This window comes from Diabrotica virgifera, chromosome 3 (genome assembly GCF_917563875.1).
Source record: "Diabrotica virgifera virgifera chromosome 3, PGI_DIABVI_V3a".
Lineage (NCBI taxonomy): Eukaryota > Metazoa > Arthropoda > Insecta > Coleoptera > Chrysomelidae > Diabrotica > Diabrotica virgifera.
The window spans coordinates 102,147,367-102,170,220 of NC_065445.1; the positions used below are offsets into that span (position 1 = coordinate 102,147,367).

Genomic DNA, 22,854 nt, shown 5'->3' on the forward strand with positions numbered 1-22,854 from the left:
TCATAATTACTATTTCAACATAAGTTTTTCTTGAAGTAAAGTTAGCAACTTTGTTTCTTTTATTGCTTTCTTATATTTTTGAAATTTAAAACACAAAAATAATCACTGATACAAATTGACAACAAATGCACATAAATCTTAAAAGAAAATGTAAACAATACACGTCGAAAATCATTATTTATACCACAGAACACATTGTTATGCACAATTTTCATTGAAAAATTTGTTCCCAAACCTTAATCAATATCTGGCAACATTGTCGCCGCTTCAGTACTCGGGTTTAATAAATCCGAAAGTTAACCAGCATTGAACAACTTCTTAAGAAATAATCTTTGAATTAAATTTAAACATGGTTTACTTAATCTATGAGTTAACTATTAATTGAACAACTGGCCCTTAAAGTACCTGCCTAATACTAACTTTCACAGCCGTTGCCGTTGAGGGTGGCAACATTGTCAAGAAAAGTATTTTCTCATTTAGTTTGAATTGGCCCTATCCTCCGTACACTGAATCTAATGTCTGACATGCGGTATAGACAAATATGGCATAGTTTTCCTATCAAAATCTTGTCAAAGCTATCCTTAAGGGCGGGCATAGGGTTTGAAATTAACATTTCAAGAACATTTTTGTTTTTTAAAGTATGGTAGAATATATCTGGTACAGAGAATGCCAGATGACAAAATCCCCAAACAGATTTTGGTGTGGACACCACAAGGGAGAAGAAAAAAAGGAAGGCCGAGAAGAAGCTGGAGGGAGGGAATTGAAAAAGAACTAGAGGAAAGAGAAATCCCTCCAGGTCTATGGTTAAACAGAGAAGAATGGCGGTTAGAAGTCGGAAGTCGTCGGAGAACGCTGTAAAACGATAGTAGCTGTAAAATTATTTTATTTTTAAATTAAATAAGCATATTCTGTACAATTCAAAGAATATTAAAAAAATTCAAGATAAGATATTAAAAAATAAGCCAACGGTGACAAATTTTTAGACACCTCAAAAAATAGTGGATTTTTCGGTGGGCATCATAAATCACAATTGGATCATGTAAAACAAAAAATTTAAAAATATTTTAAAAATTTAAAAATTTAAAAATATTTGTTAGCTTATATGTTTTTCCCGAAGTATCACTGGCGAGATTTTTTAGTTCTAGCACAAAGGGTGAAAATCAACATATTTATTATTGTTTAATAAAAAATAAGCATATAACAAAAAATATTTAGACAGTGTTACCTCAAGAAATGTAAAGTTCTTGTCCAGTAGTTTTTCGGTTACAATGTCCACTGCCTTTGAAAAAACCAGTTTTGAGAAAAACGCGTTTAAAGAAGTATTGTCAACTTTCATTTTTAATTTTGTTTTTGCCTGTAAAATCATAAAGTGATGCACACCGCAATATGTTTTTGAATCGCGAAGTAATTTACAAAAGAGAATGGAAATAGCTGTTGACTTAGACAGAAAAAAATCTATCCTTAGAAAAACTCGAAAACGTCAGATTAAGACAAGGTAAGTTAAATACATGAAAAGTGTACCTATATTTCAAAAATTTAACGATTTGAGCGGGGCGTAAGAAAATGATTGAATCTAAAAGTTTAACAAAAAAAATAGAATATGTGTACTTTGTACGCACGTAAGAAGTTATACTTCTATTATATGATTTCAACGAAATCAATATACTTTAAACAGTTTATTTATATTTAATTTAAATATTAAACTAATTTTAATACTTACTACTTTCCAAAAAATTTTATTAAAACAATACCAAAGATTAAAAAAAATAAAAGAATAAAACACACACAAACATATTGAAAAATGCTACAAAGAAATGATTTCTGAACAATAATTGTTGCCAAAAATTTTAACTAAATATGTATTTTCTGAAAAAAAAATTATGTAATAATATACTTACAATCATAAAATGTATAAAAAAATAAAAAATAGTAACTAGCATTGGAATTCGAACCCGCTTTCCGTCAATCCCGCCGGTCGAAAATCAAAGTGCTTTCCCATTTCACCACCATCGCGTATCTTACTCTGGGCTAATTAGCAAAATACAAGAAAAAGTTATTTACCAGCAATTTTATTGCTGGAATCGAATCTTATTATTGTACGTATTAATAATATAGATAAGCAAAGTCCGCAGATAGTGTGCTACTTTTTTTATACACAAAATGGCGCCCGAAAATCGTGTTTTTTTTCAATTTTTGCTCTATAATTCCAAAGATTTTAATTTTAGACCTAAAACACCCAAATAAAAATTCACCGCAATTAAATTCTGCATAGAGACGTGTTTTTTCCGATTTACTTCGACGAAAACTTTCCCCGTGAAAAGCGGGTTTTTCCAACAAAATCTTTAATTTTCAACTAAACTTTTAGATGAGTAGTTGTTAATCAATATTTAAATAACTTGGTAACGTAAAAGTCCTTTCCGTATATATTATAATTCCAGAAGCCTATGGAAACTGAATGAACAGTTTAACAACAATTAAAATGTTAATTAAAAACTTACGGTCGCTATAATAACGACAATAATTATGATAAGAATATGCGTAAGAATAACTATGATTTTTTCATAAAAAGACACTATACCTATCTAATATACTTTGCAGAATTGACATTGGACTATTTAAGCGGCCTCAGGAATATTTTAAAATTTTAAACAATTTTTTGGTTTAAAAACAAATAGAATATCTCGGGAAATATTAAACTAAATTAAATTATGAAAACGGTATTCGAAAGACAGCGGCAGGACGCTTCTTTTAAAAGAAAAAACGTTTAATTATGACGAGTGGTTCCTGAGATACAACCGGTCAAAGTTGACCGGAATTTACGGCAAAGATATAAACAATAGGATCATAATTTTCAAACCATCACCTTTTTATTTTTGTCCTCTTTCTCCACACCAATTTTCATATCTTTAAAATCGTCATAACATATATTATTATAATAAAAACTATCGATAATACGTGTGAAAATTGCCAAAAATAGCAAAATTCCAATCAAAAATTAGGTTGGAGAAAATGTAACCCTCAAAGTTCAAAATCGGTATACGTTAACAAAATGCATTTTCTCGGCTTCCCATGGAGCAATTTCCTTCATTCTTTTTTTGTTCCCTAATAACTCGAGTAGAGCCATCGAACTAATGCATTATTAAATGTCAAACTTGCTTTTGTTTTGTTATAATAGATTAATTTATTTATATGAACAGAAAATTACATATTTTTTCCAGTTGTAGGCTTTTTTTTAGATAAACTTACTACAAGTGTACCTTTTAAAGTTAAAAACATAAATATTCTCATTTGAAAGCTGTATAATTATTTAAACAATTTTTAATTAAACAAATTAAAATATTGTGTTATAATAAATAAATTAATTTATTATAACAAAACAGAAGCAAGTTTGACATTTAATAATGCGTTAGTTCGATGGCTCTACTCGAGTTACTTGGGAACAAAAAAAGAATGAAGGAAATTGCTCCATGGGAAGCCGAGAAAATGCATTTTTTTAACGTATACCGATTTTGAACTTTGAGGGTTACATTTTCTCCAACCTAATTTTTGATTGGAATTTTGCTATTTTTGGCAATTTTCACACGTATTATCGATAGTTTTTATTATAATAAAATATGTTATGAGGATTTTAAAGATATGAAAATTGGTGTGGAGAAAGAGGACAAAATAAAAAGGAGATGGTTTGAAAATTATGATCCTGTTGTTTATATCTTTGCCGTAAATTTCGGTCAACTTTGACCGATTGTGTCTCAGGAACCACTCGTCATAATTAAACGTTTTTTCTTTTATAAGAAGCGTCCTGCCGCTGTCTTTCGAATACCGTTCTCACAATTTAATTTAGTTTAATATTTCCCGAGATATTTTATTTGTTTATAAGCCAAAAAATATTCATGAGGCCGCTTAAATAGTCCAATTTCAATTCTGTAAAGTACATTAGATAGGTATAGTGTCTTTTTATGGAAAAATCATAGTTATTCTTATGCATCATAATTACTGTCGCTATTATAGCGACCGTAAATTTTTAATTAACATTTCAATTGTTGTTAAACTGTTCATTCAATTTCTATCTGCTTCTGGAATTATAATATATATGGAAAGGGCTTTTAAGTTACCAAGTTATTTAATTATTTATTAACAACTACTTATCTAAAAGTTTAGTTAAAAATTAAAGATTTTGTTGGAAAAACTCGCTTTTTTCGGGGAAAGTTTTCGTCAAAGTAAATCGGAAAAAACACGTCTCTATGCAGAATTTAATTTCGGTGAATTTTTATTTGAGTGTTTTAGGTCTAAAGTTAAAATCTTTGGAGTTATAAAACAAAATTTGAAAAAACACGATTTTCGGGCGCCATTTTGTTTATAAAAAAAGTAGCACACTATCTGCGGACTTTGCATATCTATATTATTAATATATACAATCATAAGATTCGATTCCAGCAATAAAATTGCTGGTAAATAACTTTTCCCAAAAATGGCCTATTCTCCGATAATCAGCCCAGACTATCTGTCATGTGGGAATATACACCAACAGGGCCTCGATTTTTGACCCTTCGCTTCGTTATCGAACGTATTCGCTTCGTATCTGTTTAGTATACGAAGCAAATACGTTCGATAACTAAGCGAAGGGTCAAAAATCGAGGCCCTGACCGTTTACACCATAAACTTTTGACAGTTGTTTATTATTTACATGAATTTAATCAAATTAGTTTGATTTTTGTGGAATTAAAGGAATATTTTGTGGAATAACAATATATTAGGTGAATATTGGTAGAAATTTTGATGGTAATCAAATTATGTAAATCAAAGCATTACATACTATTTTGGTAGGTATTAGGTTCATTTTAAATTTCACAAATAGGTAGGTACCTATGCATTTTTTTTATTAGGATACTGAAACATTTAAAATTATTACGTACCTGTCGCTTTTAAAAACAATTTAAAAAGTCACTACAATAATAATTATAAACTTGCTTTTTTCTCTGCCATCACAACAATAATAACTAATATACACAACATTTTTGTGTATCCATAATCTCCATATTCAACAATAATTATTGACAGATGATTTTAACACCCAATCAGATCCCGTATAACGTTTGAGCGACTAATACCATACTGTCGGTGTGCGCATGCGCCAGGGAATGTAAAAATTCACCCTCGTGCCTAAAGAAGTATAACTTTAAAAAAAGAGAATATTTCGCCAAATGAACATCAAATCGAAAAACTGAAAAATACGTGTTCAATATTTTTCGAAAATATAACGATTTTTAACACTAAACACTACCCCCACAAAAGTGGGTGGGTTTTACTTTAAAATCTTAAATAGGAACCCCCATTTGTTATTGCAGATTTGGATTCCTTGCGTAAAAATAAGCAACTTTTATTCGAGAAATTTTTTCGAATTATGGATAGATGTCGTTATAACTGGAATATCTAGGCCATATAATGAGAGGGGAAAAGCACTCCGTGCTAAGGGTACTTAACTTTTTTTTCGGTTTTAGGACTTAATCTTCACAACGCAATAGGTCCCCATAAAGATCTAGTAACTGCAAATTTAGCATACTTGCCTCCTCTACTACTAAAATATGTCAAGTAAAAGAAGCGCACAGTATAAAAAAACTTAATCCGGATTATTATTTGAAACCAGTAATATTGTAATATAACCCAAATTTATTTATTTAGCATCTGTTTTGAGATGGACGTTGAGAGGTGACTCAAATTTTTTTGCAGAAATTGCTTGAAAATATCTTAACTAATAATATTTGAGTTATCCTCCCACTCAAAATGGTCCGGAACATTGTTTAAATAATCAAAATGTCAAAATATGAAGGAAAAATAAATTTTTTTATTGGTTTTTTGATTATAACTTCATAACTTCATAAGAAAAGTATTCATTTTCGAGAAAAGTTTTACTAACATAAAAGTTGCGTAATTAAATTTCCTACAATATAAAATTAGTTAAAAATTTAAAAAATAGTCACCCTTGTTGCAAAATAGCAATAATTTCGAAAAAAAAAACCATAGAAAAACAAGTATTCGAATTTTACGTTTTTCAACCATTTATGCTACACTTAGGACCTTTATATATTTTAGCCAGAAAAACTTTGTGATATGGTAAAATAACACTGTAAATTTCAATTAGATCGGTTTAATGCATTTTGCAAAATAAATTTTGCAATCCAGCTTTCGCAAAAAAAATTCATTTTTTTAAAATGTTGCAGGACTGAAAATAAAGCAGATAGCAACTTGAATTTTTTTTGTGCTTATAGAAGTGTACTGTATCTTTCATTTGCAATCTGCAAAATTAAAATCGATTAACTACCACGGCGTCAGGAAATTTTTTAAGTAAACATTAATTTTTGGTGCTACGCGCAGGACCAAAATTTCTTCCAATAATTATCTAATATATTATTTTGTTACTCTATATTTTGTTGTATTTTAATATTTTAATTCCACACAAATCAAACTAATTTTATTATTGTTTGTGAAATATTGTTTAAACAATTGCATATGTTTAAAAATAATAAACTTTTATTATTTGAGTTACAATATATGAACAAAGAAAGTTTTTTCTAAAAAAAGTGTTATTTCAAAGGATATAGTATGTGTTTTTATTTTGCAATAAACAAATTTATTTATTTATATTGAAATGCAATAAAAATTAAAATGTATCAGTCATTATCAAAGATCATTGGAATGCCCAATCATAGCAAACTATCTGCTGTCCTGCCGTAGCACCAATAATTATTGTTTATTTAAGAAAATTCCTGACACTGTGGTAGTTAATCGACTTTAATTTTGCAAATTGCAAATGACAGGTACAGTACACTTCTACATGCAAAAAAAATGTCAACTTGCTATCTGCTTTATTTTCAGTCCTGTAATATTTTGAAAAAATGAATTTTTTTTGCGAAAGCTGGATTGCAAAATTTATTTTGCAAAATATATTGAACCGATCTTAATTAAATTTACAGTATTGTTTTACTGTATCATAAAGTTTTTCTGACTGAAATATGAAGGTCCTAAGTGTAGCATAAGTTGTTGAAAAACGTAAAATGCAAATACTTGTTTTTGTATCGTTTTTTTGCAATTATTGCTATTTTGCAGCAAGGGTGACTATTCTTTAAATTTTTAACCAATTCTCTATTGTAGGAAATTTAATTATGCAACTTTTATATTAGTACATTTCTCGATAATGAATACTTTTAAAGTTATAATCAAAAAACCAAGAAAAAAATCGAATTTTTCCTTCATTGTTTGACATTTTGATTATTTAAACAATGTTCCGGACCGTTTTGAGAGGGAGGATAACTCAAATATTATTATTTGAGTTATTTTCAAGCAATTTCTGCAAAAAAATTTGAGTCACCTCTCAACGTCCAAATGTACTAATATTTTTATAGATGCGCCCTGGTCTATTTATCAATGTACAAAGAAGGATTTTGTTAACTAGAAAATAACACACGTTACTTACTTTCGTCTCCATATTACGTTTACAAAAGCAAACTCAGCGAGTGAAAAAAATATAAAACTTGTACAAGCTAAGAACCAAATTTCGCTCAGTTTTATGTATGAAACTTTGGGCAAATTTTTGCTTAAATTGGCGTTTAATGTAATAAAAGCAAGCATAGTTGAGGTACCTGTAAAGCCAAATGAAAATAAATTAATAAAATAACATAAAAATAAAAATAAAATTTCATTAGATATTAATAAATTAAAATAAAAATTAAATAAATAAATTAAAATTAAAGCGCAAATTAAACACCGCAAAGACCAAGGTGATGGTTGTCAGTAAGACGCCAATATAACCGGAAGTAGTAGGTAACACCTTATGGCGAACAATTAGAGAGAACTAACAGTATCACCTACCTTGGTTGTAATTTAAATGAGAACTGGAACATGAGTAAAGAAATTACATAGAATACGTATAGAGAATGCCAGAGCTGCATTCTTTATGATAAAGAAACTTTTATATGGAAACAATATTACTTTGAATCTGAAAATTAGATTAGTGAGATGTTATGTGTTCTCTACTCTTTTGAGTCTTTTGTACGGTGTAGAAGGTTGGACTTTAAACAGATACACTTCTTAAAAAATTGGAAGCCTGTGAATTCTGGGTGTATCGGAGAATCCTACGAATAAGTTGGGTGGATAGAGTTCGTAACGAAGTTGTTTTGCACCGGATGGGAAAAGTCACGGAAGTCGTCAGAACAGTTAAAAATCGAAAACTTGAATATTTCCAAAGCGACATGGTCATGTTATGCGACATCCAAAGAGATATAATATACTCCATTTAATAATACAAGGCAAGGTAGACGGAAGAAGCGGATCATGTCGAAGAAGAACGTCATGGCTTAAAAACCTGAGAGAATGGTTTGACAGATACTCTGCATCCCTTCTCCGAGCTGTCGTTAACAAAATTACTATTGCCAATTTGATAACCAACGTTCAATAATCGAGTACGAGTACGGCACATGAAGAAGAAGAAGAAATAAACTAAAATTACAAATTAAGGAACAAGATTTTATTAGACGATGAACGCTCACAAATTGGCATTGGAAGAAGAATAATTTAGGACCGATAGGAAAACAGTCACTCCATCAAAACGTAAATGAGAACGAATAATTTTTAATTAATTTTTCCAGCAGAAACATGATTATCTTCTTCTTTTAGTGCCTATAATATGAAAAGAATTAAAGACAAAAGTATAAATTGCAGCTATATAGACCATAGGTTACAAGAAGGAAAAGAAAAGACCAAAGAGGAATGTAAAAGGGCCATGCAAGAAAGAAATGAAGTACACAAGAAATACGAAAAGGAGAACTCGCGAAAGAAGAACAGTTTTTCAGAAAGCACGACGGAAAATATGGAGAAGAGAAAAAAGAAAATTCGAAAGAAATAAGACATGGAAAACGGATAATTTATATTCTTATAAGAGGAAGTAATGGAAGTTGTATAGGTACTTCTGTTTATTTAGTTCTTGACGCTTTATTTTACATTTTATTTTAATTTGACATTCAACTCCGATGCCATAAACGAATGTAATGCATGAAATAACACTGTACTGAGATAAAAAAATGTAATGAACTGTGGACAAATTTATAACTTGTCTTTTTAACTTAGGTAACACAGAAAGAATATCTTATTCCCAAAAAAGTATTCGTTTCGATTATTAAATAAAATGCTGAATAACTTGGTATACCATGACAGCATAAAGAGGCCTCGAAGATTGAAGGGGAGGACACAGGGGAGACAACCCAGATGCTGGCAATATGGTTTTCTTTGTACTATTTTGCATTCTTAACTCTAAATTTAGCGCCTACTATAATAGATGATATCAAAAGCTGCCTTTTGGATCTTTAGATCAACAAAGGCAAACAGTACAATACAATAATAATAAATTAAAAAAATTAAGCTGGATAAGTATGAACTAAAAGAATATTTTTTTGTTATAGCAAATCTAATTTGGTGAGTTGTGTTGTACACACTTGAATCTGTAAAAATGCTTGTATAAGAATAGTTTACATTAAGTACCAAATATAAAATCAAATTAGTATTTAGGACTTACCCAATACAACCCTGGGAGGAGAAGCATCAGCTTGTAGCCAAAAGGTAACCCACGATGTACATACCAATAGCATAGACGGTAGATAGTAATCCATTATATAATAACCAACTTCTCTCCTAAGATTAAATTTAAACACTATGGCACTATAATTTCCACTTTTGCCTAAAAAAAGGAAAAATATTTTTGAACATTACCTACTTAAGATGCCTATTTCACAGAAAGTAAACCTTGTTCTTAGATAAAAGGAAATTAAGAGTAATAACAAAGTTTTACTGGAATCAAAGAGCACCAATTGTGATAGATACTGAACTCAGTTCAGAAATTGAAATCGGGAGAGGAGTTAGGTAGAAATGTATTATAATAGAAACTATTAACAACATAAGATACGCAGTATCTTGATGAGCAACTCCAACTACAAAACAAAACAAGCTCCTTCTGTGTAAAATATAAGCTAAAAATGAATACAAAAAAGACTAATGCCTGGTTGCACCCACAGATCATAAGCTTAAGACATGCTTTAAGCTCAGCTTATGAAACATAAGTATTGCACCATTGAGTCTTATAGATCAGTTTTTAGCTTACCATAATGGATTTCCACGTGGATTGCATAGATAAGAATCGAACATTATGGTGCAACGTAAGTGAGACTTAAAACGGCCCTATCTATAAGCTGAGCTGGGTTAAGCTGGAGCTTAAGATTTGTTGGTGCATATATATACTAAGGATTTCCATAGTTTTGACGGTATTCCTTCACTCAACCGTTCTCTTCAGCTCTTTCTGTCTTGCCAGTACCCTTCCCGTAGATTTCTTCTCTCCATTGCTTCGTCCACTTCATCTCTGAAGGATCTTCGGGTCTGCCTATCTTCCTTTTTCCTATCGGGCTCCACTCTGTTATTCGGTTTATCCACCGAATTTGGTCTGCTCTTCTGACATGTCCGTACCAGGTTAATCTCTTCTGTTCGATGTAGTCTATTATGTCTGAGTTCACTCCCATTCTTCTCTTAATCTCTATGTTATTTATTCTATCTCTCCTTGTTACTCTGCAGCTTATCCTTAGGGATTCCATCTCTGTTGCTCTTATTTTATTTTTAGTTTTCTTATTTATTGTCCAATTGTCACACCCGTAAATGAGGATACTTCTTGTCATGGTATTATACATTCTTCTTTTTGTTTTTATGCTGATGTTCTTATCCCACAGTATCGGGTTCAATTTTCGTATGCAGTCTCTTGTTTGTCTTAGTCTATTTTTTATATCTTCCTCCGTTGTTCCTTTGTTTGATAGGTATTATAAAACCTAAATACTTGTACTTTTCCTCTGATTTTTTTAACTTCGTCTATTTCCAGTTGATTTATCTCTCTATTCTCCGTTGTTAGGTATTCAGTTTTCTTTAGGTTTATTTCCATCTCATTTTTTGTATATTCCTGTTCCAGTTTCCTCATCATAAAACTGAGGTCATCATTGTCTTGTGCGATCACTATTTCGTCGTCAGCAAAACTTAGGGTATATAGATATTCATTCCTTACTGGTATACCCATTCCTTCGCACTTTCTATTCCATGGTTTCAGGGTATTTTCCAGGAATATTTTGAATAGGGTAGGGGATGTAAAACAGCCCTGTAGTAGTCTCTTTGTCGTCTTAAATGGACTGCATATTCGATTGCCCATTTTGATAGCTACTGTCTTATTTTTGTAGAGTGCTTTTACTACTTTTATTAATCTTCGTGGGATTTCGATGTCTTCCATTGCTTCCCATAGCTTGGTTCTAGGTATCGAGTCATACGCCTTCTTAAGATCTACAAATGCCAGATGGACGGGTCTATTTTTGGCCATTCGTTTTTCTATTAGTTGTTCGACCGTGTAAATATGATCCAAGCATGCTTTCCCCGCTGTGAATCCTGCCTGGTCTTCTCCGATTTTATCCTGTATATATATTTCTAATTTTTCCTTTACGGTCTTTCCAAACAATCTGCCTATAGATGATATTATACTGATTCCTCGATAGTTTTCGCAGTTTTTTCTATTTACTTTCTTATATATTGATGTCATATATGCTTGAATCCATTCTGCCGGTAAGTCTTCTCCATTTAGTGCTCTGTCAAACATTTTGTGTATCATGCGGAATAGCTTTTCCGCTCCGTTCTATATCAATTCATTTGGTATTCCGCCGCCGGGGCCTTCTGCTTTTTTGTTCTTTAGTGTTTTGATCGTTCTTTTCACCTCAGCCAGGCTTAATTCGATTTCGTCATGTGTATAGATTTCTATTCCGTCGCTTTCTATTTCTTTGAATTGGGGGCGACTTTCGGTTAGCAATTTTTTATAGTATTCTTGCCACTCGTTTTCTTTGATTTGACCGATCTTGATTTTCTGAATGATGACTCTGAATTTCTCGTTGTTCTATTTCTGTGCATGTTTTTTCCTATCTTTCATTTTTTTCTTTTGCTACTTTTCTTTTTACTTCTTTATTTTTTTCCCTGTAGAGTTCCATGTGCTCATAGTTTTTTGTGTTCAGGTTTTTTATATGGAGTTCCTTCTTTTCTTTTATGCATTTCAGTGTGTCTTAGTTTAATTTTGTATTTTGGTGGGTGTATTTTTAATCTTTTTCTCCAAGAGCTTCTAGGGCTGCTGTCTTTATGCAGGTTTTTATATGTTCGTAAGTCTTTTCTAATGATTCATACCTAAACGCTTCTAGCTTTTGCTCCAATCTTGTCTGGTCCAAGTTTGTATAAGTTTTTATGAAGTCTTCTTCTAATAAGTTAATGTTGAATTTATTTTATTTTATTGAGCACACATTGACAGGTATTGTCGGAGTCGTAGATTCGTCAGTATCTCCCAAGGTCGGTTTCTGTTGGGTCCATATAAAGGGGAATATCATCCCAGCGATTACTAGTTTGTGATCTGTGCCGCATTCTTCGCCTCGTTTTACTCTCACATCCTTTATTTCTTTCGAGCTTTCTTGGTTTACTATAACATAATCAATAATAGGCCTCAATTTTCTTGTTTCTTGTGTCAATGTGTATTTATGTATGTCTTTATGTTTATAGAATCCGTTTGTGATCTTTAAATGGTTTATTTTGCATAGTTCAATCACTCTCTCTCCGTTATCGTTTATTACATCTTCTCCAAATCGACCTACTCTTCTGTCGGTTTCTTTTCTTCCTGTTCTTCCATTCAGGTCACCGGCAATAATTATTTCTTGATTCTTCTTTCTCTTTTTGATTTCTTCTTGCAGTCGTTCTATGAATTGTTCTTTTTCTGGGATTGAGCTGTCTTCTGTTGGACCGTATACCGCTAGTAAGATAATTTGTCGTCCGTATATTTTTAGGTTAAGTTTTTCAATCCTTTCATTTATTGGTTCCCAGTTTTCGATATCATGTTCCTATTTTTTTTTTAGTATAATTGCAACTCCTGCTTTTGCCCTTTCTTGCTTGTCTATTCCGCTCCAACAGTGAATGACTTCTCCTATTTTCTCGGTAAAGTTTCCTTTCTTTTTCGTCTCGGTCGTTATCATTATATCCAGATTCATTCTTTGGAACTCTGCTATTGCCTCTCTATCCTTTGTTCGCCATCCTTGTACATTCCATGTGCCGAGTGCGAGTTTCCTCTGGCATTTTTTGTTGCTGCAACCAGGCATAAATGTATAATAATAACAAAGAAAGAAATATACAAACAAACATATATTTGGGAGATTGGGAGATGTACCGAGAGAAAGGGTTTATAAATACAAATACTTGGGAACTTAAATTTCAGAAAATAATGATCAAACTACAGAAATTATGGCCAGGATAGAAATTGGTAAGAATGCAAACAATTCTCTGCAATAAAGATCTTACATTAGAATTGAGAGTAAGAGCTCTGAGATGTTACGTCTTTTCGATAATGCAATATAGACCTGAAAACTGGGCACTGACACAAAGACACATAAATAAACTACAGTCATTTTAACTGTGGTGTTTCAGAAGAATCCTAAGAATAACCTGCACATATAAGAAAACTAATACGAAAGTATTGCGAAAATTGGGCAAAGAATATGAAATAATAAACACAATAAAAATAGGTAAATAGTTACAATATCGTCGCCTGAAAGCAACAGTAGGATATGTCAAATATTGTAGTTTCGAGAAAAACGCAATTGAAATTTTTACGAATTTTTCATTACCTAATAACTTTTTTATATTTGAATGGATTTACATGGAATTTTGTTTGAGTATATAACTTTACAGGCCTTACATAAATATTTATATTAATTCATAAAAAAGTGAAAAATAATTGGAAAAAAAGTTACTTGTCCTACTGTTGCTCTAACAGTTAATCTGTTTTTTTTAACGATATCCGTAAATATGTGTTATAAAGTGAGGACGTTTGAGTTGGAATAAATTCAATATCTCTAGAATGGGAGCATTTGGAGAGAAATGCTGAGACAGGTCGATTTTTATTTTTAAATTATGACTTTTTACCATATATATCATACTACCGACATCATCCATCTGGTCGTGATGACGTAATCGATGATTATTTTAAATGAGAGTAGGGGTGGTGCGATAGTTCATTTGAAAGGTTATTTAATTCTCTATTCATTAATGTAAACGTTAACATAATTATTTATACAGGGTGCCCAAAAAATTTTTTTGTTTGTTAAATTAATTGACACAAAAAGAAGGGTGTATGTAATTCATTTACTTTAAAATACATTTGAGTGCTGTCAGAAAACAAAAAGAAATGTTTATTTCATAAAAAAAACATTGTTTCCGCTTAAATTCAATGTTAAATCTGCCACCCACCTGTCGCTTAGCAGCTTGAACATTGAATTTAAGCGAAAAGCAATGTTTATTTTTGAGATAAACATTATCACCTGTTTTTCTGACAGCAGTAAAATGTATTTTTAATTAAATAAATTACTTACATTCTTCTTTTTGTGTCAAATAATTTAATAAAAAAAATATTTTTTGAACACACTGTATAAATAATTATGTTAATATTTACATTACTGAATAGAGAATTAAATAACCTTTCAAATGAGCTATAACACAACTCCTATTCTTATTTAAAAAAATCATCGATTACGTCATCACAACCAGATGGATGACGTCAGTAGTATGATGTATATGGCAAAAAGTCATAATTTAAAATTAAAAATCGAACTGTCTCAGGATTTCTCTCCAAATTCACCCCTTCTCGAGATAATTAATTTATTCCAACTCAAACGTCCTCACTGTATAAACTTATATTTGTACTGAAGTTTTGTTTAAAATTTTACGCATTTTATTATAAAAAACAAAACAATTTTGTTCAAACATTTTGTTTAAACATTTTATTAGATAAATTATAAACTCAATATACATGTTTTCCGACAATTTTAAAACTCGACAACGAAAATGACAAACAAAAGAGAATGGAAAATTAATCAGAATTAGTTGTGGTCACATCGGATGCAGACTAAATATTGACTTATACTTATACTAGATATTTTAGATTTTTTATAACTTAAATTGGCTGAGGCTGAATTATTCATTTTTATTCTCACAATACAACTTTTAATATGAATGTAATAGTAGAACTGTGGTAAGATTTCTGAAGATAATAAATATTGTGGGTGCAAGCCGTTTAATATAAACAAAGACAAATATTCGCAATTCGGCAATAACTACATTAACAGTAGAATGTGCGTAAGATAACTTACTGTTGCATTAATATTTGTGACCAAAATTAGTAAACGACCAAATACAACAGTAGGATATGTATGTTGTCTTAGTGTTACATTATAGCAAATGAGTTAAAAAAATTAAGCTACACAAGGATATATAATATTATGAAAAAAGTATTCCACTTTTTATTTATCTTAGTGTTACACTCAACAGAAGGGTTTATTTCCAATCATTTGAAATGGTTATCCCAAAAGTCATTTTTTTTACATATCCTACTGTTGCTTTGAGGCGACGATATATAGGACACGTAATGAGAGGAGAGCCATAATAACTGGTTTAAATGCAGTTCCCTAGAACGGTAGATAGAGTAAAGATAGTGATTATCTCCGATTGGGAAACGACACTTAAAGAAGAAGAAGAAGACTTCAGGTTATCTGAACAAAAAACTGTTTCATATTTGAATTTGAATTGATAGTATTGCTGCCTCAACTTATCTAATTCGTATTTTCTATTTGTTGTTCTTAGTTCCCAAAACGATTCTTTCACTTATGCCTGATTGCACCAACCAGTGGCGTACTGAGCATGGTTCCATGGGTTCCGCGAAACACCCGCTCTAACCCGATTTTTGCTTCTTTTTTCTAATTTGATGGGGACATTTTGAACTACGCAAATATATACTAGAAAATGTAACTGCTTAATACATTTTTATTTTTGTGCACGTACAATACTTATAAATAAAAACGAAGAATCAGTACCTATTTTACCCCTAGGCCCTTGAGGCCCCTTTCTCAGGCCCGCATTTTAGTGGGGTCCGAAAAGATCATCAAAAGAAATTTTTTATTGCAAAAACAAAATAAATTTTTAAAATTATTTCACTTAACAAACAGGATATGATACACATAAAATGAACAATAAGAGTTTTCTTCATAAACCATAAAAACGTTTTTATCATAAAACTGCAATAAGGGTAGGTATGTAGATTGCCTTGTCGGCAATGTCGTTATCAATATCAATAAGTAAATTTGTTAGACACCACTCCGAAGGATTAACAAGAGGTAACATTAATAATAGGTATTGTCACGTTTCGTCAAAATATTGATTCAAAATGAACTTTTAAATTTAATAGTTAGTTATATTTTGATTCCGTTTTCTGGAAAGATAAAGTATTGCTTGCTCGTGTTATTTTTCAGTCATGTGATTTTTAAGTTAGTTCAAGAAATCTATCCATTAATAATTTAGTCGTTTTATTGAATTTCTTAAAAAACTTATTTTTCTTTACTAAGTAATCGTTTCGTTATTATTATCAGTTACAAACATTTAAGTGGCAGTGAAAAACGAAAAAAGCAAAAATTAAGAGAACAAGAACGGCATGCACAAAAAGATGCAATATTTTCATATTTTACATCCCACAACAGTGCGCAAAAAGGAAGTTCGTCCTTCCATCCTGTTGCTGATCAATTTATGGTGACTAGTGAAAGTGATAGTGAAAATAAATTATGTGACGAAGGGCGAGGTGCAATCAAAGAAAATGATGACTCCACTGTTGACTTTCAAGCGACTTCACCTGGTACAAAAACATCTCCGTCATCTGCTATAGAAAACAACAATGTAAGTAACTCTTTTCCTAACGATATTAGTCCTGTCGCCAGGGGGGGTACAACGGCCTCGTTAATTCAGATGGACTTACCCAAGTTTTTTTTATGTATTTTGACCCGTAGAACACGAATTTTTTGGGTAACAGTTGATCCGGATGTCGATAAGATTGTTATAGACCAAGAACTTGAGGAATCAAATAACAGCGATTTTTGGCAAAACAAAACAATATTTTGTATTTTTTGGGTCATTTTAAGCAAAAAATATTTTTACAAGTTTTTTAGTAGGATGCACAGTTTTCGAGATAAACGCGGTTGAACTTTCAAAAAATCGAAAAACTGCAATTATTTTTAAACCCGAATAACTTTTGATTAAAAGATAAAATAGCAATTCTGCTTAGCGCCTTTGAAAGTTCAAGTCAAATTATGTCGGTTTTGATTATTTGCATTGCTAAAAATTTATTGTGTTATTGTTAAACAAAGCTACAAACAACTAGTGCGTGAGTGATGTTTCTATGATTTCTCATTTAAAATCGAACGAGTAGGTAGAATAGGTACTAGTGCAATCAAGACTATTTCTACGTTACATGCGTTAAAACGCATGTAAAAGCACGGGAAACCCTACGTGTTTATAGCTTTGTTAAACAATAAAAAAATAAATTTTTACCAATGCAAATAATCAAAACCGATATAATTTGACTTAAACTTTCAAATGCGGTAAGCAGACTTGCTATTTTATTTTTTAATCAAAAGTTATTCGGGTTCAAAAATTGCAATTTTTCGATTTTTTTAAAGTTCAACCGCGTTTATCTCGGAAACTGCATCCTACGAAAAAACTTGTAAAAATATTTTTTACTTAAAATGGCCCAAAAAATACAAAATATTGTTTTGTTTTGCCAAAAATCGCTGTTATTTGATTCCTCAAGTTCTTGGTCTATAACAATCTTATCGACATTCGGATCAACTGTTACCCAAAAAATTCGTGTTCTACGGGTCAAAATACATAAAAAAAACTTGAGTAAGTCCATCTGAATTAACGAGGCCGTTGTACCCCCCCTGGCGACAGGACTATATAGGGGATTGGCCAAAACATTTAAATCTTGAATTTCAACAATATTTTATAAATAATCAACCGAATCAAAATATTGATAAAATTGGTGAGTGTGTTACACAATTAGATAATAATAAAACCAGACATTTACAAAGTGCGATGTGTTATAAAACGAAAGCTAATGGGGAAGACAGTCTTCGCGAGTGGTTAGTGAACAGTCCTAAATGTAAAATTGTTTTTCTAACTTCCGATGGGTATAATGACGAAAAATATCAATAGGACAGTTATTCAATATGAGTGATCTGCTGAGCATATTTTCTCAATTGGTACGTTAGTCACGAGAAGTAGTACAGCAGGACAAATTGTAACATTAATGGAAAAAAATATTTATAAGAAAAGGAACATTGGAGAAATGTTCTTGTTTGTCCCTTTGACGTACAAATGTGAACATGTGTCTCCCGTTTTTTCGAAATCCTGAAAAAACTAGTTAATATTTTTAAAAAATTTTAACGCAGAATGAACGACTACATTATTAACGAGGACCCAAAATCCCTTAGAATAAATAAAAAATTTCTTTTGAATGAGACATTTGAAATTACAAATCCCACTAAAACTTATATTTTTTTTTCACCCCTGTAACTGATTAAATAAACATTAAAGAAGTTTTCAGGGACTTTCGGCCCTCGGCACTAACCTAATCTTTCATTCTGCGTTTAAATCTTTTAAAAATACCTTATTAGTTTTCAAGATTCGAAAAAAATTAATGCATTAAAAATGCATTGGAGCCGAAATTTTCGCCTATTCCCTTAAATGTTGGCGAAAATTGCTTTATTAATTTCTTTTTAAGAAAATCTCGTCGTTTCATTAAATATATCAACCCCACCGTTATCCAAGGTTTCATTTTTGCTATTTTTTTTATTTAATCTGTTTATCTCCCTAGGGGTTTGTATGTAATTATCTAACTTATTTATAAATGTATCATACATAATATTATGTATATGCAATTTGAGAAACTATTTTGTTCATTTCTTAAAAGCTGTTTTAGTTTTACGATATTAAGGTTTTTAATTATGACTGCAGATTTAGATGTAGAAAATTTTTGAGTTTTATTATTTTTTATAAAAACAGCTGGAATAAAGTGATCAGTCATGTCAGTATGAAAAACAATAGGATTAATATTAATTTACTGTTTTAAATTAGTTTGAGTTTTTATGAATATATGATGATTTATAATTTAATGTTCATTAAAAACTTTTGATATACAATGTGTGTTTTTATTGGGCCGTGAGTCCGTGTATAGAGAAGAGCAGCCACAGACAAGCAAGGGTGGAGGAAAAAAATAAAGGAGGCCAAGGCTCAATTTGGGCTGTAGTGCCGTGGAAGAAGAATTTTTCATTGGGCGGGGGCCCTGCGTCTTAAGTGGAACCAGGGCCCGCGGATCTATCAGTACGCTACTGGCCCCAACAGATTTTGAGCTTAAGATGTGCCTAAGCTCAGCTTACGAAACATATGCTTTACACCTTTTGGAAAAGGAAGCTTGCCGAGTACTTATTAATTAGGTATATTTACTGGGAGACATAATTCATATGCAACGCTTCGTGACGACCATTTTATTAGACTACTTCAACTGTCAATATTGCCAACCTGATTTACATATACTTGGGGATCAGGATAGCTAACATTTCAATACCCCCTCTCAATTTATACAACATTTACATAAATAGTAAATTTGGATGAATTGTCGACTAAACAACAATCTTGACTCTAACCAAGTCTTGACAAAAATTGAACTAAATGAAATCATAAAAACATACTTATACATCCTACATTACTCAGGTTACAACTCATACATATATAGAAAAATATTCAAAAAAAATAACTTTCATTAACTCAAAAAATATTAACATGAGAATATGATAAAAAATAAAAAAAGCAAATAGATAATTCACATGAGTTGTGCCTAAAGTATAAAAGTACTAATCTATAAAAACTTTCAACATTCTTGAATTTTGATCAAAGTTCTGAGACGTGAGAATATTTCATTTGAAGGAGCTTTAGTGAAAATATCAGCACAGTTTGATTTTGTATTTATGTACTGTAAAGTTTTTTGTGAACAATAACTCACAACATGTAACAGTCGATGAAATATATTCGGCCTCAGTACTGCTCAATGAAACAGTGCTCTGTTTCCTTGAATACCATGAAACTGGATTGTCTAGAAAATATACTATACCTCCTGACATGCTTTTTCTATCATTTACATTTGCTGCCCAATCTGAGTCTGAATATGCAAATATTAAAGGTTTTCTTTTTATATTTTTACTGTATATAAGACAGAAATTAATTGTATTTTTTTAAATATCTAATAATACGTTTAGCAGCTTTCCATAATATATCATCACGACAATCGAGAAATTGACTCAAATAAGAGATTGAAAACATTATGTCAGGGCGACTACCCAATGCAATATATATTAAGCTTCCAATTAATTGCCTATAAGGCACATTGACAGAGATTTGATTATTAGCATTAGTTTTGTCAACCTGAAAACCTGTTTCCATTGGTGTTTTGCTAACATTGCAATTCGTCATATTAAATTTCTCAATTATCTTATTGATTAAGGGTTTTTGAGAAATATACATTTTTACATCATTTTTATTTACAGAATATTCAAAATCAATACCCAAAAAGTTGTTTACACAACCAAGATTTTTTGCGTTAAACTCACTTTTTAAACTTTCAATAATTTTTTGAATCGAATCGCTATCTTCACCGCACAATAGGATATCATCGACCCATATACACATACACACATTTTTCTTTGTATAAACGCAACAGTCACTTTCCGCACTTTTAAAACCAATTTTGATTGCCCATTTGTTGAATCGTTGGTTCCAGCATTTGGGTGATTCTTTTAGTCCATGTAAAGCCTTTTGTAGTTTGAGAACTTTGCTTTGTCGTTTATAACCCTTAGGACAATGAATATAAACATCATGTTGTAGCACTCCGTTGATGAACGCTGAAGGAATGTCTAATTGGTATACCTTCCAGTCGTTATTGAGAGCCAGTGATAATAAAATTCTTACACTTGCCATCTTAGCTACCGGTGAATATATATCTAAAAACACTTCTTCTTCATAACCCTTGGCGACTAAGCGAGCTTTTTTCGTGCCATCACTTTTTGTTTTAAATACCCATTTTGTATTTATGATTTGTTGATCATGAGGTATTTTTGTGGCTTCACTCCACGTGTTCATTTTTTCAAGACATTCTAGTTCTGTTTCTATTGCCTGCTTCCATTCATCCTCCTCTACTGCTTCTTCATAAGTTACTGGTGTTGATGTAACTAAGCAATATGCATAATAAAGTTCATAGTCTTTGAACTTGGAAGGTTGTTTTATTTCTCTATTGGAGGAAGTAATTTTGGTATTTTGTAAATTTACTGGTTCTTCATCTTGTGAATTAATTTCAGTAGTGTTTCTTAATGTTTGGACTGTACTTTCTTCATAATTTGTTTCAAATGTTTCCAATTCATTTTGGCTTGGTAAAATTTCCTCAACATTTTGATTATTCGACGATATTTCTGGAGAATATTTATACTGTGTTTCATCGAAAACAACATCTCTTGAAATTTTGATTTGCTTGGTCAGTGGATTCCAAATTCTATAACCAGCACCACTGTATCCAACCATTACACCTTTACTTGCTCTTGGTTCTAATTTACTTTGCTTTGGTAGGTTGTAGTACCATACTTTTGAACCAAAAATTCTAAGTTTAGACAAGTCAAGTCTGCCTAAGTATATTTCTGCTGGTACTTGTAATTCAATTGCTCGTGATGGAGTTCGATTAAGCTGATAAACAGCTGTTCTAACTGCTTCTCCCCACAAACTCTTTGGAAGATTTGTTTCTACAAACATTGCTCTTACTTTGTCTAAAATAGTACGATTAAGTCGTTCGGCTATACTATTCTGCTGAGGTGTGTACCCTGCAGTAAATTCTTGTACTATACCATGTTGTATACAATAGTTTTTAAAATATTTAGAAGACATCTCTCCACCTTTATCCATTCTTATTCTAGATACTCTCCTGCCTTCTGCAGCTAATTTTTCAATATGATTAATAAGATGTGATTCGCTTTCGCTTTTTCTTGTCATTAAATATACAACACTAAAATGTGAGAAATCATCAATAATTGATAAGTAATACTTTTCACCAGAAAATGTGGGATCTTTGGATGGTCCCCAAGTATCAACATGTAAAAGTTCCCCAACTCTAGAGGATTTTTTGTATATAACTTCTTTAAAAGGTTGCCTTGTGGCTTTTCCTTGTTGACACGAGTCACATAGTTTATCTGAATAGGGAAGTCCCAACAATTGTAGTCCCCTTCTATTTACGTGTCCTAAACGTAAATGCCATAAGTCTTTATCGCTATGCTTTGCTACTAAACTAGATTGAAAATTATTTAATTGAAAATTTGCAGCAAATAAGTTACTCTTATGTTTATAGCAAATAAGTTTAAAGTTCTTTTTTCTTATTTCAGCCACATTTTCTTTAAATACTACTGTGAAACCTAAACTGTTTAGTTTACTGACTGATAATAAATTATATTCTAGTTCATTTAAAATGAGAACATCAATGTTAATAGGAGTTTCATTGTAATAAACTTTTAATTTACCTTTTGTACGAGCCGTCATCACTCTTCCATCTGCTATTTTAATGCCAACAGGCTCAATTTCAATAATATTACTTATAAATTGTTTATATTTATTGCTGCACATATTCTGTGATGCTCCAGAATCTATTATAAACGAAATTTGGCTGTCATCATTCTTGAGATTTTCAGCTGGTAGGGCTGTGATAAAACTTACTTCGTCTTCGGCTACATGGATATTCTGTTTACCTTGTGTATCATTATTGGCTCTTCTGCCACGGGAATAGTTATTTCCTCGAAAAAATCTCCCTCGATTATTGTTACCTCTATAATTATTATTGTTTTTTCTGAA

The 22,854-nt window shown here is 31.2% G+C and overlaps 1 protein-coding gene across 2 annotated transcripts in view; it reads right to left on the reverse strand.

The window, feature by feature from the left end:
* Positions 1 to 22,854, reverse strand: part of LOC126881235 (pH-sensitive chloride channel 2-like) — a 174,417-nt gene that overhangs the window by 42,696 nt on the left and 108,867 nt on the right. For both annotated transcript variants that reach the window (XM_050645380.1, XM_050645381.1), the window contains 2 exons: positions 9,566 to 9,727; positions 7,472 to 7,637 (listed from right to left, as the gene is read on the reverse strand). In XM_050645380.1, the coding sequence (XP_050501337.1) occupies positions 7,472 to 7,637; positions 9,566 to 9,727 (328 nt within the window). The remainder of the gene's footprint in view (positions 1 to 7,471; positions 7,638 to 9,565; positions 9,728 to 22,854) is intronic.